At 37.6% G+C, this 22,514-nt stretch overlaps 2 protein-coding genes across 2 annotated transcripts; both read right to left on the bottom strand.

Annotated features, from left to right (window-relative positions):
* Positions 1–2,831: 2,831 nt before the first annotated feature.
* cist1 (colon, intestine and stomach enriched 1) lies at positions 2,832–10,072 on the bottom strand. Its single transcript, XM_030083423.1, has 4 exons — positions 9,890–10,072; positions 6,718–7,053; positions 5,784–5,947; positions 2,832–3,825 (listed from the first exon to the last, which is right to left on the bottom strand). The coding sequence occupies exons 1-4, from the start codon at positions 9,951–9,953 to the stop codon at positions 3,781–3,783; spliced, it is 609 nt and encodes a 202-aa protein (XP_029939283.1). The 5' UTR covers positions 9,954–10,072; the 3' UTR covers positions 2,832–3,780.
* A 585-nt stretch (positions 10,073–10,657) lies between these two features.
* Positions 10,658–18,633, bottom strand: mpv17l2 (MPV17 mitochondrial inner membrane protein like 2). The gene is made up of 6 exons (XM_030083172.1): positions 18,476–18,633; positions 17,417–17,637; positions 14,073–14,234; positions 13,671–13,747; positions 12,342–12,470; positions 10,658–11,663 (listed from the first exon to the last, which is right to left on the bottom strand). The coding sequence occupies exons 2-6, from the start codon at positions 17,604–17,606 to the stop codon at positions 11,565–11,567; spliced, it is 657 nt and encodes a 218-aa protein (XP_029939032.1). The 5' UTR covers positions 17,607–17,637; positions 18,476–18,633; the 3' UTR covers positions 10,658–11,564.
* Between the last annotated feature and the right edge of the window lie 3,881 nt (positions 18,634–22,514).

Here is a 22,514-nt window from a genome sequence, read left to right as displayed (position 1 = left end):
CAGTGAAACCATTCATTTAGAGCAAGTCTCTCAGAGTTCAGGGCCCCATTGATTCCAGACTGAGGACCAGGTCAGTAAAATAAGTTATATACGTCTGTTCTGTTAGAAATATGTAACATGGCCTACATACAAAACAACCTTAAAGTGGGTTTATTGTTTTTTGTTTGTTATTATTCATCATGAAGACGTTTCCCTTCTAGTTTCTTCTTCTTCTTCTTCTTCTTCTTCTTCTTCTTCTTCTTCTTCTTCTTCTTCTTCTTCTTCTTCTTCTTTTTCTTCTTCTTATTCTTCTTTTAATCAAACTTAGAACTCAACTCAACTTTATTTCTATAGCACTTCAAAACAACTGCTGCTGGCACAAAGTGCTGTACAAGGTCATAAATACATAAAGTGTAAGATAAAATGCAGTAGGAACAAAGAAAACAACACGATACATTTAATAAGACAGTAAAAACCAGGAGCAGAGTCTCAGGCTGCGTTACTGAATAAAAATGTGTTTTAAGATCCCTATTAAAAATGGACAGTGAGGGGACCTGTCTGATGCACAGTGTGGCAGCTCATTCCACAACTTGGAGCTGTAACAGAAAAGCTCTGTCCCCTCGGAGTTTACGTTTGGACCTCAACACCTCAAGGAGCAGCTGATCAGCAGGAGTGTAGAAGTGAAGCAGCTCAGAGAGGTAAGGCGGGGTGAGACCCTTCCAGGATTTATTAACCGATAAAATAATCTTGAATAATGAAAATAATCTAAAATAATCTAAGTGCAAGGGTAGCTAGGGAGGCCAGGATGGGAGGTCTGCACGTAGACGCTGTGCATAGGTTTAAAACCAGACTGGAAGACCTCCAAGATGTGGTGATTGTCCAGATGGCTCTTCAGCTGCGGATAGACAACCTTCTCCAAGATTTCAGAAACAAAGGGCAGCTTGGAGATGGGCCTAAAATTAGTCAGGACAGGCTGATCCAGGCCAGATTTCTTCAGACGGGATTGTACCATTGCATGTTTGAAATATACAGAGACAACACCAGAGGACAGACTGCTGTTAATAATAGCACGGACAAGCTGAATAGTGCTGGAGAAAAAGATGAGGGGGAACAGCATCTCGGGGGGAATCTGAGGGCTTAATATGGACAACCACATCCTCTGCAGATGATAAAGTCACAGGCTCAAACTCATCAAATACACCAGAGCAATGCACAGTGCCAGAGGGATCATGATCAGGTGTCAAAATCAGGCCCTGGTGGAAAATAAAAAAAGTGAAGGAAGTTCTCTCAGGTTTTAGAGCAGACAGATTGTGGAGTGTTAAGAACAGAGTCTGTAAAGCACACGTGTGTCATGGCGGTTCTCCATAATAATGTTTGATCAGTATTCTCTTTAAGCACCTTTAACAGTGTTCCAGTATTGATGCCAGCAGTCCTTTAAAATTTGAAATGAAGCATGCAGCCTGTCCTTCATCCAGCTGTGCTCAGTCTGCGCTCCCTTCTCGCTAAGGAGAAAATGACAGGAATTTTCACTTAGGCAAAATGTAAAATTAATTTGCATTCTGTTTTTCTCACAGAATTTTCTTGCTTCCAAAAGCAGCAAGGCTACATATTGACATTTATTTGCTCAACAAATTTGTTAAAGGACCAGAAATAGTATGTAAGACAAAGTTTTTCTTCAAACAATGGCTCTCAGAAAGTCAGTTGGCCAAATTTAGATCTAACACAGAATTAAATAAGCGAGAGCTTACATCAAGATGACTTACTTCAAGTGAAAGATTAAGCTCATACCATACAAATTTTATTCAGTTTTCCTTTGATGTCTTATCTTAACAGATAGAAATATTTGAGCTGACAGGCTTTCTCACACACAACATATTACTCAGATTTCAAAGGCAGAGCAAACAACATGGGTCAGTATGTCATATGTTGTTCTGTTTGTTTTCATAGGAAACAGCTGTGAATGGTACAGAGTAGAGTCAGGCCAAAGTTGCACCAGAACACTTGTCTATTTTGACCACAGTGACCGGACCTGCAGGTCTTGACCTTTCCGGTCATGCCCTCCATTAAAGCCGACAGATATAGTGCTTTTATCTGTGATGTCGAGATGTCTGCAAGAAGCAGCTTGGCATGTTAAAGTGTGACTGAAGATGACAGACAACAAGTTTAAGAAGGGGGAGCGGGGGTCGTCATTACAACTGCCTGAGCATGGTAATTTGAGGCAGGGCTCACAACAAGAACAGCAATTACAGAAAAATAACTCGAAGCAAGCATTCTTAGAGGAAGATTTTTATTTTTTAATCAGGTGTACACATGTCTGAACGGTCAGATACAACTATGTGACAATCAGTTTGATTCTGAAAAGTCCTGAAAAATATAAACAAGTTGCAAAATATGGCCAGACTGGCAGAAAAACTATCATCGTCATCACCAAGCAAAATACTGGTAATTGGTCTAAAGCAATGTGGAATAGCAGCTTTCCACAAAGACTCTCCAGTGGATGTAAAGAATGAAAACTATTTTCACCTCAGGCTGCGATTAAATGTGGAAGAAATGCTGCTTTCCTGCAGTTTGGGTTAGACTTGTTTGATAAGAGGAAGAAATAATCTTGTGTAAAATGTGACTATTATTCTTTGGCCACAAGTTTCTGGCCTACTTCTTATTTTAATTTATCACTTCCTGTTCAGTTTGCCATCTCACAAGATACACTGTTGGGCTGAATGTATTGCATGTATATATATATATATATATATATATATATATATATATATATATATATATATATATATATATATATATATATATGTGTGTGTGTGTGTGTGTGTGTGTGTGTGTGTGTGTGTGTGTGTGTGTGTGTGTGTGTGTGTGTGTGTGTGTACACACACACACACATATTTTTTTGTTTGTTTTTTGTTTTTTGTTTTTTTACACAAACACAGACATACATGCATTTACATGCATCTCGCTGTATGTGAAGGTTTACCATTTTCAGCTTGAAGATTCACATCATAAATGTGTGCACATGTGTCTATAATTGCAAAGGAAAGTGATGGTAAAGAAAACTGTTGTCCCTAATTTGATTTTCTTAGCAATTTCTCTGTAGGAAAAGCCTACATTTCGAAGTTTTATGATTGGCTTTTTTCCATTTTTTTGTTGCCTTTTTTTCGTAATTTTTATAGGAATACACAACTTTCTACATTACAATACTCAGTTGATGTTCACAAGGGTATCGTACTAATTTGTGTCAAAGGAAGCTTTGGGGATTGTAAGTAAAACAGAAAAAATAGAACACCTATTAGAATCAGTCACTTTCAAGGCTGGACCAACCTCCCGTTGCTCCAGAACAGCTTTAAGTTTTAACCTTTTTCTTGTTCCCTTTTTGTAAGATTTTGAATTGTACATTAATTTTCAGGTGCGAGCAGTATTACTTTTTTCCAGCCTGTAATTTCTGTATCACTTCAAGCTATTCACTTAACTTGTAACATAAAATAAATGTAGGTTGATTTTCTCAGTTGCCAAGCATCATTGCAAGACTTGTCAGGTTTCAAAAATTAAATGAGTTGAAGTAAAACAAAAGTTGGGCAAAAATCTGAGGCAGAAATTTCCCACGGGCGTTGACAAAAGTGGAATGTAAAGAGGAATGAGCATGAAAAAAAACCCAGAACATTCTCCCTTTGTGTGCCTAAAGTGGCTCTTGCTGCTGGACGAGACAACATGTCTGTGGGTTTTTCTGTGCAGACACAGCAGAGTTGTGCAGCATTCTGTCGTCCTGCTGGAAGTTGGTGCCTGATGCGAAACGCTGTTTCATTTTGAGTAGTTAGCAAAGGGAGAATCCTCACTCACTTTGCCCTGAAAACACAAGAAAACAAAAAAAAAAAAAAAAAAAACACACAAAAAGTAAAAAAAAAAATAATAATAATAATGGGGTTTTTTTTCAAAATACTCAGTCAGAATGTGTTTTACCACAGCAGATTTCTTTGTGCCTTGCTCAAACTTGATCAATTTCATGCAATAATGCCAAAATTATTCCATAAAACCTAAAAAAATGAACAATTGTTGAAGGAATTTTTGCACGATTCACACTTTGAAGAAAACAAATGTACTGATAACAAGTTAATCAAGCAGTAAGACTGATACATTTTTGATATATTTGAAAATAAAATGTGTTTTCTGGAGTTTCTGTTTTTTAAGGGATGGTTCTTTTTACTCTTTATAATTACTCACCATTTCTAAAGGCTCTTAAGCCCCTCTTGGCAAAACATTAAATTATTAACAATATCATAAATATCAAAGCTGCAGAAAATAGTCAATAAGTGCAGATCTTGTTTTTGGTGACTAGGAGCACTTTGGTCATACAGTTGCACTTTTTTGTAATTTATTAACACTGCTAGTTATCTTTAAGTCATCTTGTGCTATCATCTATTTCGCAGAATCTGCTGTTTTTGTATCATATAGCTGGTGTTTCATTGGGTATGATGCTCTATCCATTGAGGTAAAGTACACTTCGTTTGAATGCAGCACAATGTCCTGAGAGACTTTTACTGCAACTACAGTTGTGAAACAAAGTTAATCTTTAACCTTTCCACTTTCAACAGTTTCATTTTCTGTGGAAATTACCCACAACAAAAAGTACATTATGACGAGGGAAGTGGGTCGTATTACAGTGCATCGCACTGAAGATATGAATCTATCACTTTATTCACATGCATGAATTTAAATCCCTAGGAAAGCTGTGGCATCGGACCTGTTTGCTCAAGTCGTAACTAGCTTGTGTCTTGTCTGCACGTTCACCTGGAGCACTATCTGAAGACTCCAGGATGATGACGGTGTGTGAATAGCCGCTGACGCACTGATGCAGCGTTAATGATAAGCTTTCATGCCAACAAAAATATCTTAGTCATGACATGCTTGGCTCACCGCGCACTGTTACGTGGGCGCTTTTTCTTGGAATGAAAATTTGATTTCTCTCTATTGTAAATGAAAATCCCGCATTCTACTTTGCTGACTGTTGAGGAAGTAAGGAAAATGGAAAAGCGAAACTGATGTACCTGCCATGACCTTTCAGGTTTGACAGCTTACTCACTAGTGTATGAGACTGCAGGTCTCGAGTTTTTAATCCTAAAATTAGTAAGTGTTGCCACATGCTGGCAGAAACACTTGATATGTCACACACACCAGAAAATACTTCATCCTAGCACTTACTATAAATCTGTTTGTTTATTAGCGCCAGCTTTCTTGAAGGAAATTCACATATACTGTTTAATCGTGAACGTAGATGCAAAAATGATTAAAAATCTGCAGATCAAATCTGCAAAACTACAATGATGTAGATGAACAAATCTGCAAAAGAATGTGTATATCCTAACAGTGCTTACATGAAGATGGCCAGAAGGTTTATAATATTCGAGCTTCAACTACAACCAGTGGCTGACAAATCAAGTGGCCTTCAAAACATGAAGGAGATTGTTTTAGAGATTATGATGCTGCTAACAGGGAGAAAACATTCACAGAAAATTAATTTTCTTGCAGAAAATGCAGTGTTTCCTCACATATTGAACTAATTGGCAGACATTTGGGAATCAGCAAAGGCTGATTGACAGAAACTAAAATAAAATTTGGATGTAATCTTCACTGTTTTAAAGTAACAGAATATTTTGATATTTGATTAGTTGTCATCAAGAAATATTACCTTAATGTAATTAAATTACGAAACTTTCAGTTGCATCTATAGCCTAGGAGCTATGTACCAGGATGGAAGAACGACCTGTTATGATGTGCAGTGCAGTGTGTCACGGTTTCTGACTCACCAGGGGCACATCTTCCAGCCGCTCAAAGTTGGCTCTGGGTGACTGAATACATTTTACTGCGGCGACCACCATCATAAGCGCAACGATGAAACAGAACATGCAAATTACAGCCACAAGGCCGGGGTTTGCCAGCAAGTCGCTCTTTTCCCAGTCTGGTGAAGGAGCTGAAAGTGACAGAAAAAACACAATACATGTGATTTTCCAAAACGTCTTTTGGGGAGAATTAAATAAAACTACGGTAACTGATTTATCTATACACCTTTTAGGGATAGATCTGATCCAAGCTGACTCCATGCAAAGGGGAAACGTACACTCTCTATGTTTCATTGGCTCATCTCACAACAAACACACATATTCACATTCACACCTGTGGTTAATTAAGAGTCACCAGTAACACTGAGCACATGCACTCGTACTGTGGTAGTAAACCAGAGTACTAAAAGAAAACCCAGGTAAACGCAGGAAGCTCACTCCATACAGGAGCGTCCAGATTCTCACCAGGAATTCTCAGACCACCGCTGCTGAATGCAGCCTGGAACTGACAGGAAGTTACCAGTTTGAAAGAAGAAGTGACTCAACCTTAACCCTAACCCTGAGAAACAACTGCAGCCCCACATAATCTGCTGAACAATGACAAACAACCTTGTCATCACCCAAGCCACCACAGCGATGAAACCATGTCTATTAAACCAAAATTCTTCATGCACTTCACTTCTTTTCGAAAGAAAAATCTAAGATGATCAGTGTGAGCCATTTTCACAGGAACTCAATAATTATGATTTTAGCTTTGACATCCTAGAACAAGCTTTTCTAATGAATTCTACAGCTCAGCTAGATGCTCCAATGCTGTCGAGTGGCATTCAATTTTCTCACAAAAATACTACTTCCTGTCTTGGGTTAAACTTTGTAATATTTTACAAAAAACTCATCTAACCTGAGTTAGTTGTGTTTGTTTGTGTAGCTGCAACAGGAACATCCGTCGAGTTTGATGCAGCTGAAAGTGTGGAACGTCGAGTAACCTCCTCTGATGTCTGCACTGTTGTTGTGTTCATAGAGCGCGTGCTGGGCTCAGTCCTCTCCGTCCTGTCGGATGTTTGTGCTGAAGCTGAGGCTGAAGTGACTGCTCTGGTAGTCTTTTGTGTTTTGGGTATTGTTGTCTGAAGCTGTGGCGTGCTGGTGGCGGTTTGCGCAGTGGTGAATGTAGCTGGAGTGGTGAGGTGTGCGGCGCTTGTGGGAGCCTCCGTTGTCGCTCCAGAGGGAGTGCTGCCGCCTGAAAAGAGAAACAGCATGAACCACTATGTGCTGATTCAAATCATTCACATCTGATAAAGATAAGATAAGCTGAGTGGGCCCCCTAACAGGTTTAAAAACAAATGGCTACTTTACTTTTAATACTTCAGATTTTTATCTGAAAGTCGAGGTGACCTTGGGATCAAATCTATTTTAAAATGATTTTACTGTGTTTAAAGTTGGTACCAAACAGAGTAGCTTGTACAGCAAGAGGATGGAGTGTGTTTGTTCTGCAGATTAACACATCAGACTACATTACAGTTTCATGAGACGGCACTCGGATAGGAGGTCAGATTCAGATTTGAAAAAAATAAAGAAAAAAAATAACAGTTGCTTTTTACGTTCATATTCTTTTTTTTCTGTCATAAGTTTAGGTGTTTCTTAGTTTTCAATACAATTCACTTGGTTTAACGAGATTATGTCAAAGGTGAGCAGATATTTAGCAAAGGTTATATTACAATTGAATACTTTTTTTCTTAATTCGAATTGAATTAAATTAAATTGAACTGAATTCAATTGAATTGAAAGTCCTTTATTTGTCCCACAGAGGGAAATTGCAGTGTTCCAGCAGCACAGACAAAATAAATATAAATAGAATACAATGTGAAATGTGAACATTTACAAAGCCCAACCATACACAGAAAAATTTAGAATAATTCAAATATAAGTTTAAGGCAGATATAATGAAATAACAGATACAAACAGATATAAATTAAATATACATTTATGACAGAAGACATACGGTATGTACAATATAATAATGATAACAGATAATAATAACAAATGTAAATTAAATACAATTAAATATAATTTAAATATACATAAATATATAAATTTCCACTAAGTGTCAGAACAAAATACATATATTCTTCCAGCATGGCTTTTACTACTACTTTATGAGGTCCCACAGTTGAATCTTGTGCATTCGGTCAAAAGTCAATGAAGACGGGAAAATGGGAACATAATTAGGAAGTGGTGCAAATTCATTGATTATTTAATGGATTTTAAAACAGTTTCAAAGGTTTCAAAATGTATTACAAATAACTGATATATGGGTATGATACTAAATTCAACAATAACTCCAAAGGTTTGAACAATTTCTGTAATCTAGATAATAATAATAATAATAATAATAATAATAATAATAATAATAATAATAATAATAATCATAATAATAATAATAATAATAATAATAATAATGCAAGACACAATGACTGAAAACATTTTTGATCCATTAATGCACAAATGAACATGTTAACAATTTTCCACCTATTCATAATTATTATTTTAAATTTGGCACCAATACATCTTTAAATAAATAAATAAATAAAACAGCTGCACATGGAAAAGTGAGTGATACCAACAAAAAAACAAACTGCCAGTCAATTATGCTTTTTGTGGCAGCAGGATATATATATATATATATATATATATATATATATATATATATATATATATATATATATATATATATATATATATATATATATATATATATATATTTATATATATATATATATATATATATATATATATATATATATATATATGTGTGTGTGTGTAGCAGGTATATAAAACACATTTCAGAGGAGTCTCTCAGAAAATGAGATGGGCAAGCAAATAAATAGCAAAAAGAAATTCACTTCAAAATTGTAGATCAATTTCTGAAAAAAAAACTGTCAAATTGAGGTGAAAGACTTCTATCTACAGTTTATAATTTCACTGAAAGCTTCAGAGAATCAGGAGAAATGTCTGTCAAAGGGTTAAAACTGAGTTAGTTAATATGCAGTGGAAGCTTACAGACTGTAAAGTCATCGGAAGGCAAGCATTAAGAACAGACATGCTTCAGTGCTGGAAATACCTGGGTATGGAGACACACAGAATGATTTATGCATTCGGAAAGAAGAATATGATCAAAATAAAGCATGCTGTCTTTTCTGGTTTGTTCAAATGAAACTGTTCTGTAGTCACACAAATCAGAACGTCTCTCTGGACACCACAGATCCCATGTCCTGTGGACTTAATGGGACAGACACAGTTAACTTGTTTAGAGCACTCAATTCAAACAATCAACAACTGACTGAGCATTAAGAACACTGGTTTTAAAACATTTGGGAAATCTAACTGAAAAGATGGTGTGATATGATCAAAAGCTGATTATTTAGGAAGTCCCATTAAGTTATAATAATAATAATCAGCTTCCTTAATCTATACATTGATTTGTCTTTTGACGAAAGACCTTTTGTGGTATTAAGGAAGTGTCTCTTCAGATCCAATTGGCATTGTTGGTTTTGGAGTGAGTTTTTTACAAAGCAGAATCAATAGTCTGTCTAATGATTTGTGTTCACGAGCACTGCAGACAAAAAGCGGGCGTTGTGTACATTTGCTTTCAAGAAGCAGACAGCAGCAGGTTCAATTCAGGATCAGCAGCGTGATTAAATATTTACAAATTAACCCTGCCCTGACCTTACCTGAGACACTTCAACCTTAGCAGTTAGCAATTTTAACCTTATTAAAACAAAAAGTTGCAGTAATGGTCATTTATAATCGGACATTCAATAGGTCAAAGGTTCGACGCATGCAGTCCAACGTTTGACGTATTCCTGACCTCAACTATAACTTTGAGCCAGTGTGTAGAGCATAAAAAACCAGTGAGCTTCACCACAGACACACTGCGCTCATACCGTCTCTTGAAGTGGGTCATTTCCTGTTTGCAGAAATGTGCATATACATATAAGATTTTGACGTAACACTACAAGTCTTAAACATACAGAGCACACAGCTTCAACAGGTCGAAATGAAACGTGGAAACTTACCACTGCAAACTGTCACTGCTGACAGGAGCACCAGGACGCGAATGAGGCACATCGCTGCAGTCATGCTGGGAGAGGAAATGGGCTCGCTGTCATATCAGTGAAATTCAAACGCACACAGATGACATCCTTGACTGCAGGATGTATTGAATGTCCGAGGTGGAGCGCTCTGAATACAGGCTGAAACATATCAATGACAGTCAATATTTAATCAAGGTGTATTTGCCTTAAGCTCCATCCCTCCTACTGACAGCTGCAGAACACAATTTTCACTCCAGAAATGACTTGTGACAGTAACCTTCACTCACTTGCGCTCAGGTTTCCTGTTGCGCATGAAGCAGCGATACTGCCCATTTCTTTTACTGTTTGTGTTGTTCACAGCAATGCATTACTGTCCATTCATACCCGTGTCTTCTATGCAGCTTTGTCCAGAGGTGGTAAGTGCAAATTCAAGTGAATTCAACCAAATTTTCTAACAACTGTGAGTAAATAAAAACATAATCTGAGCTCATTAATTTTGGAGTCAAATGAAACTGAACCTTAAAAACCTTTTTTCATCCTCTCCTTTTTGAAATGCATAGCAGCATCACTGCAGATGGATTTTACATCGGAAAGCTAATTGTGGATACAAGGAGTTTTCTATTGTGTTTTCTCTTTGCTTGCTGAGGTTTCTAAGGTTTATGAAGCTTGAGGATGAGAAAAACCTCTGCAGGAGCAGAACTGGTGGTCGGTGTGAATTACAAGAAGAAAGTCGTTGTTTCATTGATGTATTTAATCCATCTCTTTAAATTACATATTTCAATAATTAGCAACACAAACCAGCAAATAAGTCAAATCAAAATACTCAGATACCTCTGTGACGACAATCATAGAGTCAAATAATTAATGTTGAATGAGAATGAACACAGCACCAGAGCACATGTTGGATAAATACCAACAATATACACTGTTTGTTGTATTATCGAATGGACAGATAAATCACCAAAGCTGCCTCATTTTTAAATTAGCTGGTATGACACACAGTGTATTAGGTCAATTCTACAGTTAATCTTACAGGGATCGAGTTCTCATGCATAGTTCTGCATCTTATGATAAATTCTAACAGCTTTCAATGGAACAGTAATCACAATCATCATGCATCATTTGAAACGTACCACATACGGAAAATTTAAATAAGTAAAGGTCATTTGGTATGCAAACAAATGTGGTACTATGTTTTAAGGCAAAGCTTACACAGGATAGCTTGGTCTGTTGCTAAATTCAGCCACTCAAATACACTCACACACACAAACACACACATTCAGAATCATAATCAGTTTCCAACTTCAACTACGTTTACCAACTGGACAATGCATTTTCAGATTTCAAAGTGCAACGGCCGAGGGCAGTGAAACAGCTTTTCTTCCCTGAACAGACATCCAGGAGTGCACACGACTCAGAAACAAAAACATACAAAGTATTCAAACACAGTCAGCGCTTCAGCTCAAACATCATCACCTCCTCTGATCAATATAAGTGGTCCATTTAAAGGGAGGGGAAATAAAAAGATTTAAACCGATGTATGCACGCCACAGTCTTGCAGCATTTATACAGGAGAGGGACGAAGTCCAAAAACACAAAAAACTGCACAGTGTCTTTTGCCAGTGAAGGATTTCACAGCTGAGGATGACCTCTGACTCTAGGCTTTCTCCTGAAGGGGCTCCGGCGGCGGGAGCGTTTTGTTCTGCGCATCCTGAACGCTGCTGTCTGATGAGATCTCAGCATTCTGGTCGTCCTCCTGTCAACACAGCAGTAACGGCATGATCAATCTGACTTCACTTTTCAGGCTGAAGAACAAGTTGAGGAACACAAGGTGAGGTGTGAGAGATATTTTAAAAAGAGTCACACACTGGTACAACATCCATGGAACGCACTGTTATGCTAATAGCAATACTGAAAGTTATCAAAGTGAGCTCAGGCAAAGTAGCTGAGCAAACTCACTGCAGATGATGGAAAAAAGACTTCAGTTTAGAGACTGAAAAATCACCGATGGCTGTGGTGTTGAGCGAGCAGATGGAGAGGAGAGTGTCTCTGGATACTGTGGATCAGCTCTTAAGTCTGGGGATGTTTTGCAACTACTGAGTCAGACAGAAATGTGTTTTCGTACTACCGAGGTTAACAAGCCCAAACACTCTCAGGAGCTTTGAGAAAGTATTTGAGGATTAAGGAAGGTGGAGAACCTCTGAAATCCTTCTCCATGCTGAAACAATCATTTTAAAAGTAAAGCACTGGATGGTTAATGTCACAGAGGCACAATAATAAATGTGCAGCAAATGTGTTCAATAATCTCCTGATTACTTATTCTTTAAATATCTTTCAGTTCATGTCACCAGTACATTTTAAACACAAAGCAAAATAAAGTGTCGCCGAAATGTTGAGAGGCTTGTGACTTTAGGTGACGGTGAGAAACACTTACTCTGTGTTTGAGGTAGGAGAGGTAGGTGTCCCATCCCAAAGTGATGAAGTTGATGTACACGACTCGAAATTTGGGCGAGAGGAAGTAGAAGTTGATCATCTGTGCAGCGGGCCAAACGCACCAGTCCGCCTGCCAGCCAGAACAGCACAGACAGATTACACAGTGTAAACAGAGCTGGCAAGAGGGGATCGGCTCGCTTTGTTGGCTGAGCGGGATGAAAAATTAACATAATGAACGGCCGAAGCAGAGGAGCAGGCTGGCAACAGGAGGCTGGATCTGCACTGGTTACTCCTTATAAATCTGACATGACATGGACGACAACCAAGAGCTTCTCCAAGCAAAACACAACATGAGACGGTTTTAAAAATGTTGTGAAAATCATTTTATCACTACGAGAGAGCATATGTGAAACCAACTCTGAGGCCTGACATCAAATTTGATTAAATTATTTATTTGCAATGTGTCTTTTGTAGAACAGAAAGCGTTAAATTACATTAAAAACCTAAAGCGCACATGCTTTTTTTCTGTTCCATTGTGTAGTGTGGTTTCATATTGCATTCAAACGTCAAAAAACTCCAAAATAAGGCTAAAACAAATCTATACGACACTATATCTGCAAAGCATGCAGTAACAGGTAAAAGTAGGAACTAACCTACACAACTGAAAAGCATTCCTATTTTTGTATTTAGGAGTAAATTGAATTGTCCCTTCAAACCCTGACCTACTGTCTTACTTTGAAGAAATTAACAGGATTACTCTGTGTGGTTACGTTCTGCCTTTTTTCGTGAGAGAAAACTGTTTTCTCTATTTTTGTAATGGAGTACAGTGTGCTTCAAAGCCTGATTTGCCTTTTTTCCATGCAGATGCAGTCGGCCATGTCTGCTATATAGACTAGAAGAAGTGTTTCATTGGTGTCAGATTGACGAGTGAGTATCACGTGCATCAAATACATGACAAACAAAAAAAAAAAAAATCAGATGATCATAAACTTGGGTGGAACCGTTTCGTTCTCTCCACACGTGTTTGTTGTTTGTGCTGCTTCCTCCTCACATGAGATAAAGACTTCCCAGAGGAGTGTCCACATGCCACACTGACATCCTGAACTATGTCCAAAGATGATGGTAATGGAGCTTCGGCTCAAGGCGGCGGACAGTCCCTTCTCTTTCCAACTGCGAGAGCAGAACAAGCTCGATAGCTGCACTGTCGAACCGTTTGATGTAAAAGATATACAAGCTGGTGTGATTCTACATAACATATGCCCAGAGTTTAAAGAGGTGGTAAAGTGTCTCCGTTTGCGCTGATCTGCTGCTACACAGCTGATGTACTCACCTTATAAAATTCCCAGAACTTTTCTTTGAACTCTGCCCATCCTTCTGATAAAGAGCGTCCCTCCATAAGGTCCATTCCTGCCATAAACCACAGTCATTTGTCGGATGTGCGTCAGCGCCGCGTTTCATTAGAACACCTCCGATAAGATGACAGACTAGAGCAGTAACGACACATGAGGCTATTGCGGACTACCTTTGAACTCCCATCCACATTTGATGAGGAAATATGTGCGGATAGTCTGTGATGTGATCGCTCAAGCCTTCATGTGCAACTACTGACTCAATATTCAATTCCTTGCATGTGATAAATCCGGAAAAAAAACAAAACAAAACAAACAAACAAAAATGTATGCATTGCAGGAACAGGGAAATCTCTGATTGGATTTGATAAACTCATTCTCACCTAAAAAATACCACATGCCCAGTGTTGGTGAGGCGACCATCTGGTCCACCAGGACCTTCTTGCTCAAGGTGTTTACAGCTTTTCCCACATACACTCTGTCCAGCCAGCTGTACCAGTAGTGCAGCAGAGGACCCATGGAGCAGCCGACCGCAAACATGCGCCCTTCAGGGTGAAAGAGAAAAGCAGAGTTCATGATTTTAACAAACAGATCCTATTGCTTTGTTTGTTTGTTTGTTTGCTTTTTACAAAATACTCATTTCAGGTTTACATTTCATTCCGTTTTTGACCCTGTTACACTTTTAATGAGAACAGACCAGAGAGTTTCAAGCTGTTTTCTTTTAAGTCACTTCCAAAAACATAATTTCATATGTGTGCCTAATTAGCATCACTAACACAAATATAAGCCTTGATATGAAATCTCTGTGTTTGTAAATGCGATTGGTAACACTTATCACTTATCCAAAAGTACTGCAAAATTTCAATTTCTTAATAAATAATTTCAATTTTGTGTCCATTAATATTCAAGCAGTAAGTCATATTCTTAAAACTTTAATTTATAAGTAATAAACAGTACCTTAGAAAAATACTATTCATAAAATCAGATGTTTTTTTTAAGCTGAGGCCATAATTATCTAAAATAAATTACTTCAAAAAAATTCTTCAACGATTCACTTCATTTCTGTATATTTAGTTTGGTTATGACAAAAAGATTATATTTTTTAATGATGCATCTTAATTTTATTGGGTCTGTTTTTTTCACTCAGTTTAATCTTATTCATAACTTCTCTGTTCTCTGTTGTAGCTCAGTTTTCATAAGGTGTTAAAGAAACTATGGTTTCTTTGTTGTATTTATTATTATATCTTCACTATTCACAATATCTGTTTCCTGAACAAATTAGGCAAATTAGGCATGTGATATAGGTGTTTCACAGACAGGTCAGACTGCACCCAGGATAAGGGGCAGCTTGATATTCTTTTGTTATTTCTGAGGTTTAACGACGCCAAGTCCAAACACGTCAATCCTTAACGCCGTCAGGAACCAGAGTTCCCAACACTGAAAAGCAGGTGATTCCAGAATACGGCCCAATGCAAACATGGAAGCAGAGCACCAGCCGACTTGTTCAACAATGGCAAGCAAAATATAATATTGCACAAATACAAACACGGTAATCCAATAAAATTTGTATGTTAATGTGTTTTCCTTTCAGTGCTGAAAGGATAGGAGTGTTTTTGATGTCTTGGTTTTCAGGAGCCATGGCTCATGAAATACATCTTGGTTGACAGAAAACATACGAGGAAAAGAAATCTTACTGCTATCAACTAACAGGAAAAAAAATAGCGCAGCTGGTTTTACAAGTAATGCAAAGGTCTAAATGAGTTAAAAGCATAATGCTGCTTTGCAGTTTAAAGCCAGAGTCGGAGAGACTTGAGGTTTTCATGTTCAGACGTGGCTAAGCACACACTCGCGCGTTCCTTTTTTTGTAAAATCCACATGACAAATTCAGCTTTATTGCCTTAGTTGGCAGGTTTGTTTAGATTGAAAGCAAACAAACTGAATTTGAAAAATGGCTGTAGCATTATTTGCAGAGAACTGGTAGCAATGTGATGGCTCAGAGTGAACCCCTGCTGAGGAGCTGGTTGCATCCAGTCTGATGGACTGAGAACACACATCTCACTGCATGTTACTCTGCCAACACATGGCTCGAGCAGCTGAGACAGATAACCCACATTAAAGCATGTGTCTCCCATGTGGAGAACTGTCAGTTTAAGGCAAAGCTTTACTCAGGCCACACTGGTTTCTCCACAGATATTTTACAGTGACGAAAGAGAAGTGACATCTATATTTTATATCGAATGTTTGGATGGATGTAATAAAACTATATTTCAAAACTGCTACATTTGGGATTATTCAACAGTTACAAAGCTAAATAAAGGATGACACTAAATATTACTGGGCACACAAATGTCTGAGACAGTTTAGATTTATATTTATCTCACACAGCACAAAAACATATTTAATCAAAACAACATGCAAATGTAGCTTTCAATGTTAAATACAATAGAAAGATAATTAGAACAAATTATATTTTCCCAGATCACTTGTTAATTTCCATATGTTAAAAGTGAAAATAATTAACAAACAGAAACTTTAAAAATGAACATTTCTGATATTTAGGTTGAATAAATAAATAAAAATCTGACCACTTGCCATTGTTAAGAGTAGAGTAGAGAGTTACTTTATTAATCCCAGGCTGGGAAATTCAAGGGGTTTTTTGTGTTTGTTTTTTTTAGAATTAATTTCAACACCTGTCTAAGCTTTCCGTCCATGGAGCCAGTTTCTGTATCTGTTCACGATCAGCCACAGCCTCCCAGACAGAGGTGTACAGAGGTGTGCTGTTGTCCTTCGTGGTAATCTGCTATTCAGAAAAGCCTACAAGTTCTCAACAGGGTTTAAGTTACTTCACGAAGGAGAACGTGCCAAGTTCCTGTCATCCTTAAGGCCCATACTGGCAAGCCATCAGAGTTTGATGTCTGTGATGCAGCACTGTTCTGCATGAAAATCATGGTTTTCTTGAAAGATGCTTGTTTCTACAAACCTGCTTGAAGAAAGTGTCCTCTAAAAACTATCAATAGTTCTAGGAGTTGATTTTAAGGCCATCTTCAGCTCAAAAAGTTCCAACTAGCTCATCTTTAATGATACCTTCCCACACTAGAACCCCAAATCGAACTTAAAGACGTTTGAATCGAAGAGTCACTCTCATTTCATCACTTTATGAAACAGAAAAACCTGTCTTCAAATATTTCTTGGCCTTGTCTTCACAAGTCAACATATGTGTCTTGTTCAATGGTGGTGGGACTTCAGCCTTCCTTACCTTCACCATGTCTGTGAGACATGTGAGAACTGAACTTCTACTTATGGACACTCCATAAGTAGAGGCTACAGGTCTGGGACATGCCAGCACTGGAGGACAAAAGGTATCTTTTAGTTTCAGATTTTTTTTTTAAATTAATCTTTGCAGTTACTTAGCATCTTTTTTTCCTCAATGCATTCCTTATGACCCTGTTGACTTTCTGTGACAAAATGTGTGGTAGTTCTGTCATTATGTAAAATTTCATGCATGCTGCAACCCTCTGAAAATGTTTTATATCGTTTGGGAAAATGTGTAAATATGCATAAAAATGCTCAAAATACTCACTTGCCTGTGCTCACAGTGCGTTATTATACAGTCACTTAAGCAAACTAAAAAACAGCCAATATATTAAAAAGTTGGATTATGATGAGAAATACCTTAATAGCCTTTAAAGTGAACCGAGTTCTTTCAACGCGGTTCTTTCCTTCTCACCTGTTCTCTTCCAGTCTCTGATTCTTTCTGGGTTTCTGCGGTTCTCACGGCTCTGTTGCAGGATATCACCGAGTCCCAGCATGACTCCTCCGCTCAGGGTGTTGGTGAGCAGCAGGTAGCGGCCCTGGAAGAGAGGTCTCCAGAAAAACCGTATGCGCACCAGAAAGTCTTTACCCGCCCAGGGAAGCATGATGACTGGACCCCAGAGAGCGCGCTGTCATCTGCAGAAGAAAATTGTCAAACAGTGTTTAAATTAATGTTTAGCTTCAGATGTGATTATCTGGTACAGACCTGATCTGTCAACATTAAATCACTGATCAATACCTAGCTTAGGTTGATGTATAGGTTAAGAAAAATCCTGTCTTCTGAGTTTGCATTTCAACTAGGAGCGCAACCATGTGTCACGTTACAAACTATGTTAATGTGTTTTAAGAAGAATTTAACTCCTGGAATATTTTAGCCCTTAGAAAGCCTGAGTATGTCAGTTTTTTAATAGACCATAAACAATAATCGTCTTTACATGAATCGTCCCAAATAGTTGGTCCAGGGTGACAGAGAATGTGTTGTATGGCTCTTTGACGTGAACATCCTGAGCTGGCTCCAGCTTTTGATGCAAAAGGTCACGACCCCACCAAAACAACAGACAAGTGATGACGAAGCAGGGCTTTAAGTTTCTCTACGCTGTTTTATTGTAAACAGCTGCAGATTTAGGAATACTGATCATACAGAAACTGGAGCTTATTCTTCAGTTTGAGAGGAACATTTCAAACTTTGAAACTCATTCTTTTTAGCAATTTGTTCCACGTTGAGTATAATAAGCCATGAACACAATTTTTTTGTGCATTACTGGAACATTTTGGGTTGGGTTTCCTTCAGCTTTCCCTCCTGACTGCAGACACAACTTTCTGACACAATGCGTGCCCACTGTGTTGGTGAATTAAAAACTGAATTAAAGACCATTGTCAACATTGTATGGCGAGATGTGAAGTTTGATTTCAATCAAAAATCTCTGGCATTGACCTCTGCGAACACAACTCACACCAAAAACATGAAACTAACCGGTGAGAGGCGATACTGCGCCGGGGTCCGGAGCCTGTCTGTCTCCCCGCGGACGCGTGTTCCACTTTATTCTATCCGCGCCGAAATACCACAAATACATCCACTTACATCTGCAACATGCAGCCTACCTGAGCAGAGCGAGCATGAACAAGACGTCAGTAAACACATTTCTTACGGGGACCATGGGATGACGACATATCCGCTCAATACGCCGTAACAAACTGTTGGTCGCCCCCTTCTGGTGAGGAGGAGCATTACAGCTACATTCAGTCAATTCATTTCAATTCAGCCTTCTTCATAAAGCGCCAAATATAACATAGTCACTTGTGGGCTGCTTTTGCAGAAGAAACCCAACACGTCCACATGAAGACGCGTAGGCAACTGTGGAAAGGAAATATCCCTTTTTAAAAAGAAGAAACCTTTTCAGAACCAGGCTCAGAGGGGACGGCTATCTGCTTTCTACAATGAAATGAAGGGTTTTTCCCTTCAACTCGAGCAGGAGTCATATCATTCATGACATTTATAAAAATTAAGAAAAGTTACCTGTTTACTGAACTCTGATCTTGAGTCGCTTCAAAAGACTTTCTGCTCCTGTGGTGGCCTCTACTTCAAGTCCCACCAATCACCTGACCTCAGTGAGGTCCTATGCACATTTCATACACATGAACCAAAGTGACAAAAAGCTTTTCTGAGGTTTCACTGTATCGTATATTGCACATTTAACAATTTCTAACTTTGATATCTAATGTGTCTTAAGCTGTTTTACATTTTTCTTCACCACTATTCACTATTTTCTTATTCGTATCTCTATTTTTGAGTGAGATATTTTGTCTGTGTTCATTTTTACATTTTTGGGGTGATATACTGTATGTCTACACACTGTATTTGTGAAATTTGAGATGAAATTTTAATTCCACTCTGTTTTGTATGTTCAGCAGAATTGATTCACTTTGACTTTGACTTGACTTGACGTGCACTGACTCACTGATTGCACAATCCCACTTTGCAACAAAAAAACAATTTCATTTTTTTTTTGGTAAGTTTTTGTTACATAAATAGATTTACTTTATTAATATAAAGGTGTTTTATTTGAGTGCAGAATTGTCCAGAAGACTTTTATCTACCACTGACTGATGCAAAGTTTTAATATCACAGAAAACTTAAATTAATGGTGCATCTTCGATGCAAGCAAATGTGGGTCATTGCAAGTTCAGAAGTTTTACAAAAAACATCTAATATAATTGACCAGTAAGTATGCCTCAAAGAATAAGCAAGTAGTTTTTTAGTGTGAAGCATTTTTTTTTCCATTTGATTGATAGAATAAATGTTTTGTTATAATGTGTAAGATACTGCATTTTCAATGTTTTTTAGATTATGTCTATAATGTGGTGAAATTTAAAAATCCTAAAAGGAAGAAGCAAAAACAAAGAAGAATCTAATATACGGTACCATTTGACCAAATACTGTTCCATTTGCAAAGATACAGGCAAGCAAAAGGAGAGAGAGTGACTTAGAAATTATTGTTGTATATGACACAATTTCAAGGCAACTCATGTAGTTCTAAGATCTCCAGTTTACCAGCCATGTGCATTGTGAATAGCTCTGTGAAGCAAATCCAAGGTGTTTGACACTGCCTAAAAGTGTCCTAACAATATACACTTGCAGCATAAGCAAACAGAAGAAGAAAGCATCCTGTTTCACCACACTGCACTTAAGCGAGACAGGCAAGACAGATCTAAACCCCACAAGATGAAGAGTGGAACACAAATAATGACTGAAATAAATAATACATGAATAAATAAATTATATTTGTGTGCCAGCTATGAATGACATATATTCATAATCTGATCATCCATTAACAACAATCACATATGCAGAACGTATATTTCTTGGCCAATATAATATAGCTTCATGCATATCCATAATGCTGATTTGACATTAAACTGCATTAAAAAAAACACAGCAGGTGCACATAATCAGTGCCTGAGCTTAATACCTAGGGGGACTACCGAGCTCACAGGGTTTCCTTCTTTAATGAGGATCATGCATTTTAAACATCTGTGTTTTCTTGGAAGACTATGAGCAACAAAATTGTTCCATAATTTGAAATACAATCCTTTCTCATACTGAAAGAATTATATTTTTATTATCCTATACAGCTTTAAACCTGCTTATGATTAAAAGTCACTGAAATGAGAGGACAAAGTGTTTTCATCATTCAACTATTAGTCAAATGTGAAAGATTTCCACATTTGTCTTCATTTCAAAATTTATTACAAAAAAAAAAAAACCTGCCAGAGCTGTGCTAGTTTGGTGTTTATTTCCTATGCAAATCTCTGTGAATGGTGTCTGAATGGGGCTGTATAAATAAATTTGCATTGCCATGATTGGTTTTGAAGCCTTCGCTGTGTTGTGGTTTCCTTGATGACACTGGGTGTCTGTTATTTGGTGAAAATTGCAGCAGTGGTTACTGCTGACCTCCAGATCAATTATTCAGCCTCTCCGGCTGGGCTCATCAATAATAGAGGGCAGGTTGGTGTTTGAGGTGAGATGTTTCTGGACGTGTGTTAAAACCCGGCCTCCGATTTGTCAGGAGGGCTGTCAATCAAAACACTGACTCAGAAGTCCCGCCCACGCAGCGTTCATTTACCAGAGAGAGAGAGAGAGCGAGAGAGGTGATGTTACAGAAAGACCGGAAACGTATTTTATTTCAAAATAAAGTGAACTTACATTCAAAGTTTCCCAGAGAGAGGTTCCACGCTGTAAACACTTTTAGCCATAAACGTGCATTTAACTGTTTGCAGTTTTTTTGCTTCGTATATTTGTATTTGATTAATATTCCTGTAATTAAAGGCACTTTTATACTCCATAATCATTTGCTATCATTTCATTCATACAAACATAGGTTATGTAGAACTTTCTTTGCTTATTATTTCAAATGTTGATCATCTTTTTTTAATTGAAAATTTAATTTCTTCATATTTATTGATTTACAAAAAAAAAAAAAAAGCACTTCATAAGACATCCTTCTCTGTTAAAAGCGACATTCAACACTGGAAGAGTCACAGAATGGCATGGGACTGGACCTCCTTTGGCCACATTCCGTCCTGATGACCACTTCATTGTGAACTATCCCCCGTGGAATCAGGTGATGAATATGTAGTGGCTCATAACTCTGTACCCCAAAACCTCAATAATCCAGGGGTCATCCTTCAAGCAGAGTTGGAATGCCATGCCTCAACAGACAATAACTCCACTCCATGAACATAATAAACTGGAAGTGTGCTCTGTTTAAGTTTTCCATAAATTTCAACCAAATGCCAAACATCACTGTTTATGAGTAACATAAAGATATTGATCAAAAATGTAATTGTATATCCTGTCTTCAGTTAGACAGTAGCATGGTGAATTGATTTCAGTCACATCGGTCTTTTTCTACCTATTTAACAGCCCCCAAAGCTCTTTACATTTTTGGTCACATTCATCCATTCACCCATTCACACATCAATCAAGGAACCCTGTCCATACATTCAGGTTTATTGCCTTCCTGAGCTGGAGATGGTGTCTTGCACAGATGGAGGACTGAACTTATACAACCGTCTGAGTGACAGAAACCCACCTGAGACATATTTCCTTCTATTACGGAAAATCTAGCTACATATGAATGAATTGGCTCTTATTTATTTAATTAAAGTGACAAATCAACTCCAATTTAAATTCAAAGACATTGAGACATTGAAAAAATCGTAAAAATTCGAAAAAGTACATCTGGGGAGCATTTGTGGAGTGTTTGTGAAGTAAAGAAAAGATACAATGTGTCTTCGTTTAGTATATTTGCTTTTTAAAGTGGAAAAATGTCAACAAATTCAGCACTTTCGACAATTTGTAAAATACAATGATGAATAATAATGATTAACTTAAATCGTAATTTTAAATCTTTAAAACGTATTTAAAAAAAACCTCTCCTGTTCTGTGAACCGGATACAGGAGCTTTTATTTTGTACCCAGCAGTTGGATGTGGTGTTTGTGCATCCAGTGC

Source organism: Salarias fasciatus, chromosome 23, assembly GCF_902148845.1.
Source record: "Salarias fasciatus chromosome 23, fSalaFa1.1, whole genome shotgun sequence".
NCBI lineage: Eukaryota > Metazoa > Chordata > Actinopteri > Blenniiformes > Blenniidae > Salarias > Salarias fasciatus.
The sequence above is the reverse complement of the archived record's forward strand: the minus strand, read 5'-3'. Positions and strand labels throughout refer to the sequence as shown.